Raw genomic sequence first — 12,227 nt, 5'->3', positions numbered from 1 at the left:
ATGATATATAGAATGATCTAAACATTTGCTATGACCTTTGGTCCTGTAGAGACACACTTACACAGGTAATGTCTCACCTGCTTGGACTCGATATGAAAACAACAAGGTTGAGAAAAAGTTTAACAGTTTATTTTAGTTTTCTGATGTTCACAGTAACAAAATGAATTCACACAGGTCTAAACTCAAAGGCACTGCTAGCTTAGCTTCACCTGTTCTGCTATAAAAAATGTAAAGATCACTTGTGCAGCTTCAGGCGGTTTGAGATCCACCTGCAGAGCTCTACTCATATAAGACAGAGACAGTCACCACAGGTAGGAGATAACAGGCCATGTGTGATCCAAGTGTCCAGTCTGAACCACATGTTAGATGTTGAGATGATCAGTTGGAGGACAGGTGCATCAGGTGTTGGGACTCTCCTGCTGCAGCATCAGGTCCACAGCAGCCTCCACATCCTCCACCATGTGACTCGGCTCTACCAGGTCTGGCTCCACTTTCAGGTCGTTCTCACCGTGGACCATCGTCTCTGAGACGTTCTGGTCAACAGGCAGTGGAGAATGAGGGTTATACACACCTGTGCACACCTGGAGACAGGTATAGGATCATTATAGCAACAATGAGTCAAAATAAGAAAGGTTAAAGCAAGGAAAGGTCAAGAAAGGTCATTTATAGAGAAGTAACATCTGCCGAGGTAATGGACCTGTAAAAACCTAGGTATGCTAAGAGGAGGAAAGATCCTGTAAGGTCTGGCAAAGTAAGGTACATTATGGTAAGGCAATACATTTAAATGTTAAATGTACTTGTACTACTTCATTAAAATCCATGTTGTGTACACATCCATCCCAGCTGTAAACCTTAAAGGATCCCAACAAAATTTTCAAAAAGCAGTCTCTACCCACCAGGATGGAGCGGCACTGAGCCGCAAAGGCAAGTTCCTCCACCACCGGTACCAGGGTATCGGTTCCCTGGGCCACCAGTTTGGTGTCGCTCATCATGTCAGTGTGGTGCTTGGCCAGGTAGCGGTTATAAAGATTGGCACCATAGATGTCCGTCATCAGGTTGTCTCTAGACAACGGGAACAGTGTCTAAGTTTCTTTTTAAAAAGTCCTCTAGAGAGTATTGTTATTGAACATTAATCAGTTTAGTGGAACATTTTACAGAAGCTCTAAAGCCAGGGAACACCAACCATCTCCATCTTCCAAGTTCTACAAAGGCAGCAGTTGCTTCAGAGAGGAAGACAGAGTGCTTGGTTACCTGAAAGTGTTGTGGCAACAGGTGGATCAGTCACATGGTGCACAGGTTTGGTCATTCAACAGCACAGGCAGTTAGACAGCCTTACAGACAGAAAGACAGCGTCACAGACTGGGGGTTTCAGAACATAGCACAGAGACTTTGGTTTCATTCAGGATTACAGATGAAGACTAAGACAAAGTTATAAACAGGGTAACAGGTGGTGCATCATAGGTGGTACAGTTACCAAGTCTCTGGTTTGGTTAGGTGCGTTGAGGGACGAGCAACAGAGGAAGATAGATCCAGAGACACACTCAGAGACATGTTAAGAGATGGGTTGTGGATACCCAACAGCATAGATGGTGGACAGCTTGTGGTTCTGGTTCTGCTGGCGCAGCAGCTGCTCGGCGTACTGGTACGTGAACAGACTGGGTTTCCCAAGCACTGCCTCATACTCCAGCCTCCGACCGGTCATCTTCCTGTAGATGGACTCCAGACAGAGCAGGAACATCCCGTGACCGAACCTGAAGCAACACATTCGGGTCACCAATGGCTGAACGCCCTCCTGCCCCGCCCACATCTGAAGGGAGTGGCTGTTACCGTGGTGACGGGGCTTCAGCCATCCACAACAGGTCCATGTTGCAGGCAAGAACGGGCATCTGTGCCGATAGCCGAGTGTCATACACACACCCGGGTCTACCGTTGGTTAGCAGTACATCAACAATTAGCTGCAGGTTGGTCTCCCATCTGATTGGCTCCCCAAACAGGATGATCGCTACGGCAACACAAGGGAAGACAGTTTCAAACAAAAATGGCAACAAAAAGTTGCTTTTGGCCTTTCCACTGGGAAAGATGTGAGCTCTCATTAATCCATCACACCCTCAAGACACAAAGCTGTCAGGAGGCTAAAGCGGCGTCACTAGCGCCCCTGGTGGTTCAGAGATGAAACAGCAGCAGGCTGAGAAAATCCTGCCACCAAAGTTCATTCAGTTCAGAAATATTCTTCTTGAACGGTAGAAGAATATGACCTCAGACAAATAATCCGTTTAGACGTTTGTCAGACCTAGGCTACTGTAACCTCATTAGCTGGTGGCTAACCTCGAGGTTCAGTTTTCTTTTGTTGGCGTTCGCTAGCTTGACTTTTAGTTGACGTGTTTCTGTTCCACAAACATCTCTTAATTCAAGAAGTACTTACAAAATTCACACGAAGTCTGATGAACGACGAACTTTACTTGTCCTTCGGTAGACATCACAAAACAATTTCTCAATCTTGCACAGCATTCCACATGTAACGGTCAGAAAACTGTAACCAAGTTAAACACGTCACATCCAATTTACTTTTTGATCTACAGCACTTTTCATATATTTTCAAGTATGTCCACTAGGTGGCGCTTTTATACAAAAACATACTAAGAGAATCGTTAAGAAAATATCTACGGCATATACAATAATAAACAATGTCACAAATTGACATTTTTGGCTCTTACACCACAAGTCTGTATTTTCTGATCAAACGTTCAGCTGAAGGTGCTGTTGGGTTTTCAGAGGTGATGGTGAACCGAAGATTAAACCTGAGATTCTGGGCGTTGTTGTGGTTGTGTTACCTTGCATCTGCGGTAGGATCCTTGAAGAACTGGGCTGAAACAAACAAAACAACAAAAATATATCAGCCGGAACAGAAGGAACACTTCCTGTGGATCAGTAACTAATCAGTGGCAGAATATACAAAACTGTCTGAGATGGTCGTTTTCCCAACTCTAGCCACCAGATGGCAGCACATATCAGAGACTCCCCCTTTAAAAACATGTCTAAGATATTCAGCGGACACTTTTGGAAATACTGTTTTATCGATCAGCTATAAAAATCATCATGAAACAGGACATACATTAACTCCAGGTTCTACAGAACTGCTCGGTTTAGCCAGGACTCACAGTGCTGGTGGGTCTCCTGCTGTGGTCCACCATGTCCAGCAGGGGGTGCTGTTCTGAGAGCTCCTCCACGGTTACGACCTTCTGGAAACCCAAACTGAGAAATACCGAGTCAAGAGTCCAAAACATCAGGTTCAGAACAACATCTGGTCACCAAACATCTCCGAGGTCTGAAAGTCTTAAAGGGGCAGTATTATGTGTTTTCAAGGGACATAGTGCCATTTTATAGCATCATCAAATAACTGTTACCTGTAGTTGTTATAAAAATGCTAAATATATCAAATATGACTTAAAAAATGTGACATCCTGATTGCAATTGGGCCTCTGTCTCTTTAAAAACTCCTGCTCTTTCTGAAGCTCCGCTAACATGGCTCCTCTGTTAACCCTTTAATGTTTTTACCAGCGTTGCTCTGAGCAGCAGCTCCTATAATGAGCTCAGCAGTTCCACCAGGTGTTTGCTAATTGCTGCTGCCTAGTCTTAAGGAGGTGAGGGAGGAGCTGCATCTCAAAGGTGGGGCTATTTCCACCCAGGTGTTTTGCAGCTGACTGGTTGCTATGGAGACTAAAGAAATAGATTTTTTTGTTTTGTAGAAAGATCAAAAACAATTGATTTGACACATACTGCCCCTTTAAAGTATTGTAGTCTCAACTCACTCAGCCACAACAAATGAAAGAAAAATGGCCCAGTGGGTAACTTTAAAGCTAACAGGTGAGCCAGCAGGTGACCCACTGGCATGGTGACAGGTGACGGATACGAGTGGGCGATCTGGGTCACTGGTCCCTGTCCGGACACCAGAACACATTTATTGTGGAACGTCTCCATCATGTGCAGAGGGCTGTGCGACAGAACCACCTGCTCAGGTGCGATCTGCAAAAGAAGCGCATGACTTGTTTTGATCCAATCACACAGCAGCAGCAGCCTTTAAGCCCCTCCCCCTCTACCTGCACGTCCAGCAGGTGAGACAGCTGCTGCGCCTTGTGGTGTCTCGGACAACTTCCTGCATTGGTGACAAAAACAACAGGAAACAGAAAGTTCTGGTTCTGGTCCATGAGCTTCCTGAGGGCACGCCGAGCAGCCGGGATCACGGATCCACCGCGCAGGAGGACGCCATCGACATCAAAGAGGACGCCCACCTGGCGGCCGGACAGGTGGGAGACAGGTGAGGTTGGCAGAACAGACCAGTTAGACACCAAAAGGAAGGAAGGAAAGTAAGCAACCAAGAAAGGAAGGACTCCAGAAGGAAGTGGAAAAGAAAGGAAGGAATGACTGTGTCCCCCTGACCTGTCTCACAGTGGACGCCTGGCGAACCAGCTGCAGCCTGAAACCTCGGCTCCACATCCCGCCGGTCTGACCTCAGAGCAGCAGCTGCTGCTGCTTTAAAACCACAGGGCTGTGATGTCACTGGGGTGGGCTAAATGATGATGTCATTGATGATGGGAGGTCTCCCATTGGTTGAAGCCAGGTGACTCACAGGTTCCCTCTGTTCCTCCGTTCCCTAGCCTCAGACCGACGTTTAACGTGAGACCGCGTTCCTTAGCTTTAAATTGAGGCTCCTCAACTTCAGAAGATGTTCCTTAGATTCAGACTTACGTTCCTGAGCTCCACTCTCTGAAATGTTAAATTGTTTGAGGCCAACAGCTTAACGCCTGGAACTCTATCTCCCCCTTCAGGCAGTCAGAGGAATAGCAGGACCAAGGTTGGTAGCGGTTCCTCAGGTTCTCTTCTTCATCAGCAGCTTCAGAAACATTTTTGTTTTGTAATTTATGTAAATCAGAACCTGCAGGCTGATACTGAACATCTCTAGACATCACCATATGGTTCTGGTTCTGATGAGGTGAGGATGGTTCTTCTATCTGGAAACAGAACCTAAATACTCGGTTCTGATCGTGCTGGGTCAGACTGTCTGTATCCAGAACCAGAACTCCTGGAGCTGTAAATGAGTTGCAGCTGACTGCAGTTGTGTCCTCACGTGAGGACACGTGCAGCATGCGCTCCCTAATCAGCCAATCACATGCTGCAGAGTGATGCCTCTAATCAACCAATCAGCAGCTGGGAACACTGGGACAGAGACGCTCTTCTGTCTGGCAGAACCGGTTCAGTTGGTTCAGAACTGGTTCAATGTTCAGAACCAAGAGACTCCAGAAGGAGGTCATGTGACCATCAGCTCGGGTTCTGGTTCTGAAGGTTCTGGTCTGGATTCCTCTGGTTTCAACATCATCTTAGGTTCTATCCAGTGGATCCTGTTAGGGATGTGAGATATGGCAATAAATTCATATCCGATATCTACTGTAATGGCTGGTGGTAACTATATATATCACAATGTGTTTTTGGTATCAAATTTATAACGGAAATGAAAAAAAAAGTTCTGGTTCTGTCCACCAGATGACCCAAGTTTCATCATCAAGTCAGAACCAAACAAACACACAAAGAGATGAGCTTTTAAAGTTTAATGAAAAAACAAAAAAATGTCGTACAAAACTGAATATTTACACAGACGGGTGAGAACCAGTTGGATCAGAACCAGCCAAGTCAGAACCAGGTCAGAGTCCCAGCAGAGTTCTGGCCTCCTGGCTTTGAGCCTGAAGCGTCTCGCTGGCGTAGCGCTGCAGCAGCTCCATCTTCTTCCTCCGGACCAGCGCCTCCTCCACCTGAGACAGACGGGTCGGGTCAGAACCGGAACCCAGGTCAGAACCTCTGAACGGACCGGGGGTCTCACCTCTTTCTGAGACGGAACCGGAACATGAGCGATGAAGCCGACTCCTTCCTCTCCCTCCGTCTCCTCCCGATTTTCCTCATCCTCCACCTGGCCAGGCAAGCAAAACAAACGGACCTTAATCCTCCAGAACCAGGAGGAGAACCTCCATCAGAACCTCATGGCCCATTCTGATTGGCTGGCTGAGGTTTACCTCTTCGTTGTGGACGGTGTAGATGCTCTCCTCCTCCTCCTCCTCCTGCTGAACGTGCGACTCCTTCTCTGTCCTCCACTTCTGCACCGCCTCCGACACGGCTGCAAAACACAAAACACAAAACGCATCAGATATGTAAGGAGGAAACACAATAGGGCTGGGTCATATCCCAAAAAATTTTATACATTTTTTCAATACCAGATCTGATTTTTTTTAAATTCTCACTTTCTTTACTAAAAAAGAAATAACAAATGACAGAAAATTTTTTCAAGAAGTGTTTTTTATTTGAATTGTCTCTTCTGTGAGTTGGACGGTGGAGTACTGGGTCCATAGTATTTCTGTTTAATTACAGAATAAAGACGCAATTTCACCAGAAGAATATCTTAAAATTAAGAGAGCAAAAAAACATTGATAGTTGTCAGGATCTGACGTGAGCAGATCCATTCATCTGGTTCTGCCTGAAACCGAATCGGTTACTGTTACAAAGTCCTGCTGCAGAAAATAAATTGACGGGTTGCACCAAAGTATAACTTTACATGATGGTCAACATTCCTTAATTTAGTTTTTGTCATTTTTTCATGTTATACTATGATTTTATTCTCCTACCATTACGACTTTCTGCTATTTCATGACTAAATAAAGGAAAAGCAGCCTGCCTCTAGAGTCGACCTGAATCCAAAATCCAAATAAATAGAAGCTGTAAACCTCGCTTATCAAACAAGATGGCCACTCTGGGTGATGACATCACTATGAACCAGAGGTGGGGACTCGAGTCACATGACTTGGACTCGAGTCGTTAAAATCACGACTTGAGACTTGACTTGAAAAAATGCTCAAAGACTCGGACTTGACTTTGACTTTCATGCCATTGACTTGGGACTTGACTCGACTTGAAGCTGTTTACTTGAAAAGACTTGATATTTTTTACTCAAAGTCTTAAAATTTAAAACACATTATTTATAAAGTGGCGTCATTAATTAATGTCACTCATTCCGTATCAATATGCGCAGACCGTCACTATGGTTTTCCTCTCTCCTTATGTATGTATGTGTACGTAGCTGCAGCACAACCAATCAAATTAACAGGATCTGGACGTTTAAAAAAACGCGGCAAAGCTGCAGAGCTCAGGGAACGAAATACGAAATAACCGCTCGAATATGCTTCCGCGAGTAATTTCTTTTGGCTACGTAGGTTATGAACTTTCGACTAAAAAACGAACTGCAACTTGTAAAACATGCAAGAAGAGAATATCGGATGGAGATGCCACGACGTCCAACTTTGTCCGGCATTTGAAGCTTCACAAAGATCGGTAGGTGGCGCTTTTCTTTTGCTGTAAGATAGCTGACTTTAGCTAACTTCGTGTTAGCATGTGTACTCCGGGTTAAATTGGTGATTATTTACCATAAATCCGGTCCTTCAAATGCCTCCACAAATAATGTGCACCGTGTTAGCTCAGGAAGCCGGTGGATAGTGAGCGGGGCTCCGGAACAGAAAGCAGATTCTGGACCTGAACACAGGGAACAGAGTCTCTCTGTCCCATCATGATGATGAGCCGGGTCTAGTATCATCTAAGGATGGTTGGTGTATTTGAAGACATCTACGTTGGGAAATTATATTGACAATATATTGTTTTGACAGGTCAGAGAAAAGAGGAAAAAACTGCTGTTATGGTTCTTTGTATTGTGCTGTGGAAATGTCAGCATTTTCCTCTTTTTTTATTGAATATCAAGTTTAACAGAACTGGGCAATAAAGTGGTCCGATTTAAAAATGTTCTTTATACTTTGTGTTCAGCTACACGTGTTCTATCATTTGAGATAAATACATATTTTAAAACGAACAAATGGTCTTTTATTTGAATTTTATGTATAATTGCAAATTATAAAAAATAAAATAAAATAAAAACGACTCGAAATGACTTGAAATTAAAGGTTCCTGACTTGAGACTTGACTCGACTTTTGCCAGTCTTTACTTGAGACTTGACTCGGACTTGAGGACAGAGACTTGAGACTTACTTGAGACTTGCAACACAGTGACTTGGTCACACCTCTGCTATGAACTATGGAACCACAAGAAATTCGCAATTTTCCAAAATTTAAATCTTCAAAAACCAAAGATTGAATTCCCTTCCCCCCGCGACCTTTCACCTTTCCTCTCGTACTCGGCCTCCAGCGGCAGCAGCACGCCGTCGTCTTCGTCCCGGTAGCCGTAGTACTCTGCGTCCACGTCCTTCATCAGCTCCCCCCTCGTCTTCCTCTGGGCCGGGGTGGCTGTGGGTCAGGCGACCGGTCAGAATTGATCGATGTTACCAAGGAAACGGAGAGCGGCGGTACGTACGTTCGGTCTCGAACAGCTCTCTGACTCCAGGAAGGTCTCTGGCAGCGCCAAAGTATTTGTAGCCGCGGTTCCCCGGAACCTCTTTCCCCTCGTGGTCCAACATCCTCGGCCCGAACCGCTGCAGCAGAACCAGCAGGAGGTCCGATTCAGAAATCCAGTCAGCAATTAGAAAATAACCAACTAACTTTACAGTCAAATGTCACCATCAAAATGCTGGTCAATGTTTCATTTATTATTAATTATCTCTAAGCAGGTGGCTTTTAACCAGCCAAAACAGCCAGGTGTTTTCTGGCTGTGTTCTGCAGTTTTATGGAAGTTTGTTCCAAAAAACTGTTTTTGTGGTGCGTAGAAGCTGAATGCTGCTTCTCCATGTTTGCAGAACCAGAACTAGAACCTGAGAGGTCTGGGATGTTGGTCCAACAGCAGCAGATCTTTAACCCGGTCAGTGATTTATAAACTACCAGCAGTAGTTTAAAGTCTCTCAGTGAAGGACTGTAGAACTGGGTGGTGTAGAACTAGATGGTGTAGAACCAGGTGGTGTCTCTATCCTCCTGGTTCTAGTCAGAACTCCAGCTGCAGCGTTCTGGACCGTTGGGTTGTCAATCAGACCTGTGAAGACGCTGCTGCAGGAATTAAAGCCACTAAAGAGAAACTAAAGCCTGGACGAGTTTCTCTGATCTGAGACTTTAGTCTCTGGTCCTGGAAATGTTCTGCAGCTGCTAGAAGGCCCACTCTGGAACCGGCTTTATGTGGACCTCTGGAGGTCAGAGGTCAGCCTGATCTCTAGTTTCCAACTGGAAGAACTGAAGCTGTGCGTTGACTGTAGATCTATGACTCTAGATTATTCCTCTTTAATAGCTTCAGTTTCTGCTCAGCTGGAGAAGGTTTTGGCACATCCACACATTTATCTAAGAATCTGTTCAGTGATTGGATGGTTCAGAGTCACCTGGTGACATCATAATGTAGAGTTATGTATCATCTGTGTTGTCATGGTAACTAATCTTGTTATTTCTAACAACCTGAGCTAGTGGGAGTATGTAGATATTGAACTGTAGGAGTCCCAGTATTGAGCCTTGTGGAACCCTGAATGTGACGATGAGAAGTTACCTACTGACACAATGAGGAGTTTAACCGATTCATCGTTTCTCACTCAGCACTTTATCAACCCATCGGACCAGCTGAGGCCTGGTCTCCATGGCAACCATCAATAATAAGGACGTTACCCTGTAGTCGGGTCCACCCAGCTCCTTGATCCGGACCTCCCAGTGACCTTTCTCCCTCAGCAGCTTGTTGATCTCATCATTCAGATCCCGGATCCGGAACTCCCCGAGACCAGCTGAAAGACAGGTCAAAGGTCAACGAAAGAGAGAGCTGGGTCAAAACCAGGCAGTTAGGCCCAAACGTACCATTCTGGATCTGAGCGACCTTCTTGGAGATTTCACTGATGATCTGAAACAGAAAGTACAACTGGTACCACAGAGTACTACATGATACTGCACAGTACTACAGAGTACCACAGTTCAGAGTCACCTGGAGACAGTAGAGTTACTACTGAATACTACAGAGTTACTACTGAATACTACAGTGTTACTGCTGTATACTACAGAGTTACTACTGAATACTACAGAGTTACTTCTGAATACTACAGTGTTACTGCTGTATACTACAGAGTTACTACTGAATACTACAGAGTTACTTCTGAATACTACAGTGTTACTGCTGTATACTACAGAGTTACTACTGAATACTACAGAGTTACTTCTGAATACTACAATTACTACTGAATACTACAGAGTTACTTCTGAATACTACAGAGTTACTACTGAATACTACAGAGTTACTACTGAATACTACAGAGTTACTACTGAATACTACAGAGTTACTTCTGAATACTACAATTACTACTGAATACTACAGAGTTACTTCTGAATACTACAGAGTTACTACTGAATACTACAGAGTTACTACTGAATACTACAGTGTTACTGCTGTATACTACAGAGTTACTACTGAATACTACAGAGTTACTACTGAATACTACAGTGTTACTACTGAATACTACAGTGTACTACCAGGGTTCTGTTGGTACCTGTCTTCTCCATTTCTCGGCCTTTGGAAGTTCGCTGCACTCTGAAGCCAGGAAGGGTCTCCTCTCCTGCAGTTAGACGGGTCAGAGTCAGACAGACTGATCCAACACAGAACCAAACAGAACCAAACCGAACCAGACCTTGACTTTCCCCTCCTCCAACTGAGCCTGCCTGAAGCGGGCCAGAGCCGTCCTGAAAGACAGAGCAGAGGGAGAAGGTAACCCATGGGAAGCAGACCTGGTTCGGACAGAAGGACGGGTTCTGGGCAGATGGGTCGGAAATGTCCGAATCAGCTGCTTTAGAGAACCGATTCAAGGTTCCAAACTGTTTTTTGGGAACGTTCCTCATCTGGGTCTGTTTAATATAACCTCTGTTGGACAGGTGAGCAGAACCGGATTGTGGGTTTGGACAGAACCTGTTACTCACATGGCCTTCTCTGCGTTCCTCGCCTGCAAACAGAACCAGAACACACCGATTATCCAACTTCATACCAGTGGCTGGTTCAGATCAGCTGCCGGACCGGACCGCTCTGATGTCAATGGATAACAGCGGTCCGGTTTTCTACAACAGAACCGAATCATATGCAAAAAAATATTGAACCCGTCTAAACCGGTCAGATTTGACTGGTTTACTCCCAGTACAGCGGGTCCAGAGCCGACCGGTTCTCTAGAACAGAACCGGATCATATCCAAGCAATAAACAGACCAGTCCGGAACCAGAATCGCTGAAAGTCTCACCATGACTGCAGCTGTGGTCCAACGATGATGGAGCTGAAACAACGCGCAGCAGCAAACAGTTCCGCTACTTCCGGTTTCCGGTCAGAGCGGTTACCGGTTACCGCCCCTGCTGGAGAGAAGTTTTACTGCAGCTTATTTCACAGAAAATAAAACTTGGAATGGACTTTACTTGCATTTTAAGTCAATTTTTAGTTTATTTTATTTAAAAGATCATAGAGGTAAAATTATATTACAATTCTATAGATAAGAAGCAAGAGCAAACAATAAAATTAAAGAGATATCAGCCTAATTTAGAACCAGCAAATTTAATATTTTTGCAATTTAGTCTGTTTGAATTATTTTTTTCTACTTTCCCCATGGAGACAATCAAAACCGCTTCAGATCCACTGGGTTGGTTCTGGAAAGAGCTGGGGATCTTCTTGGTGCTGATTCATGTTCTTTTACCTCCCATGAAGTCCAGTAAGATGAGCGCTGCTGTTTGGATCAGGCAGAGAGTGGAGTCCACTTAGAGCCGAACCTGCTAATGATCAGATCTTGAATATGAAAGATGGTTCTGATCCGAGGCAGCAGCTCTTTTACTACATTAATAATCTCAGATTAACTTTCTGCTCTAACTTTAAACTCCAAGTTTAAAGGTGTTGGACTTCATTCATTTCTGTCTTTGTGCTCCACCAGGTCCGTTTAACAGTTTCAGGACCCGACCAGAACCTCTGAATGTAAATTACCTTGAGAAATAATACGGTGAATGTAACTCTGGTTCTGATCCATTTGGATGACATGTATGGCTTTTAACATTTGATCATTTTTCAGCATTAAAGCCTGTTTTCATATGTAGCCAAATCTAGAGTTACATTCACCGTCCAGCGCCGGGCCACTGAGCTCACCTGGTGGATGGAACCAGGTGAGGCAAAGACTAGCGTTTAGCTTTTTATTCTTCTCTACAGTCTGTTCCCTCCCTAAAGGCCAGTCTAATCACTTTCAGTCTGTTTATGTGTGACTGCCGGC

General features: G+C 44.7%; 2 protein-coding genes across 2 annotated transcripts; both read right to left on the bottom strand.

Moving 5' to 3' along the window:
• Nucleotides 1-107: 107 nt before the first annotated feature.
• Nucleotides 108-5,516, bottom strand: LOC114135285 (haloacid dehalogenase-like hydrolase domain-containing 5). Its single transcript, XM_028002424.1, has 9 exons — nt 4,438-5,516; nt 4,098-4,289; nt 3,911-4,023; nt 3,159-3,252; nt 2,832-2,865; nt 1,828-2,002; nt 1,575-1,751; nt 897-1,062; nt 108-581 (listed from the first exon to the last, which is right to left on the bottom strand). Exons 1-9 carry the CDS (start codon nt 4,492-4,494, stop codon nt 399-401), a joined length of 1,191 nt encoding a protein of 396 aa, XP_027858225.1. The 5' UTR covers nt 4,495-5,516; the 3' UTR covers nt 108-398.
• A 72-nt stretch (nt 5,517-5,588) lies between these two features.
• isy1 (ISY1 spliceosome associated protein) lies at nt 5,589-11,339 on the bottom strand. Its single transcript, XM_028002430.1, has 11 exons — nt 11,223-11,339; nt 10,912-10,934; nt 10,626-10,677; nt 10,488-10,553; nt 9,805-9,847; nt 9,622-9,734; nt 8,399-8,516; nt 8,209-8,331; nt 6,063-6,163; nt 5,873-5,959; nt 5,589-5,804 (listed from the first exon to the last, which is right to left on the bottom strand). The coding sequence occupies exons 1-11, from the start codon at nt 11,223-11,225 to the stop codon at nt 5,697-5,699; spliced, it is 837 nt and encodes a 278-aa protein (XP_027858231.1). The 5' UTR covers nt 11,226-11,339; the 3' UTR covers nt 5,589-5,696.
• Between the last annotated feature and the right edge of the window lie 888 nt (nt 11,340-12,227).

Source organism: Xiphophorus couchianus, chromosome 20 (assembly GCF_001444195.1).
Source record: "Xiphophorus couchianus chromosome 20, X_couchianus-1.0, whole genome shotgun sequence".
NCBI classification, from domain to species: Eukaryota; Metazoa; Chordata; class Actinopteri; order Cyprinodontiformes; family Poeciliidae; genus Xiphophorus; species Xiphophorus couchianus.
This window is presented reverse-complemented; position numbering and strand designations above follow the sequence as displayed.

What these genes read in the sequence shown, in the direction of transcription:
- LOC114135285 (XM_028002424.1), bottom strand. Translation starts at nt 4,494, where the DNA reads ATGTGGAGCCGAGGTTTCAGGCTGCAGCTGGTTCGCCAGGCGTCCACT. An exon ending in GTGACCCAGATCGCCCACTC is followed by an intron (nt 3,253 to 3,910) that starts GTATCCGTCACC and finishes GGTATTTCTCAG; the next exon opens with TTTGGGTTTCCAGAAGGTCG. An exon ending in GCTGAAGCCCCGTCACCACG is followed by an intron (nt 1,752 to 1,827) that starts GTAACAGCCACT and finishes GTGTTGCTTCAG; the next exon opens with GTTCGGTCACGGGATGTTCC.
- isy1 (XM_028002430.1), bottom strand. An exon ending in GGTCGCTCAGATCCAGAATG is followed by an intron (nt 9,735 to 9,804) that starts GTACGTTTGGGC and finishes CCTGTCTTTCAG; the next exon opens with CTGGTCTCGGGGAGTTCCGG. An exon ending in CGGTTCCGTCTCAGAAAGAG is followed by an intron (nt 5,805 to 5,872) that starts GTGAGACCCCCG and finishes CGTCTGTCTCAG; the next exon opens with GTGGAGGAGGCGCTGGTCCG.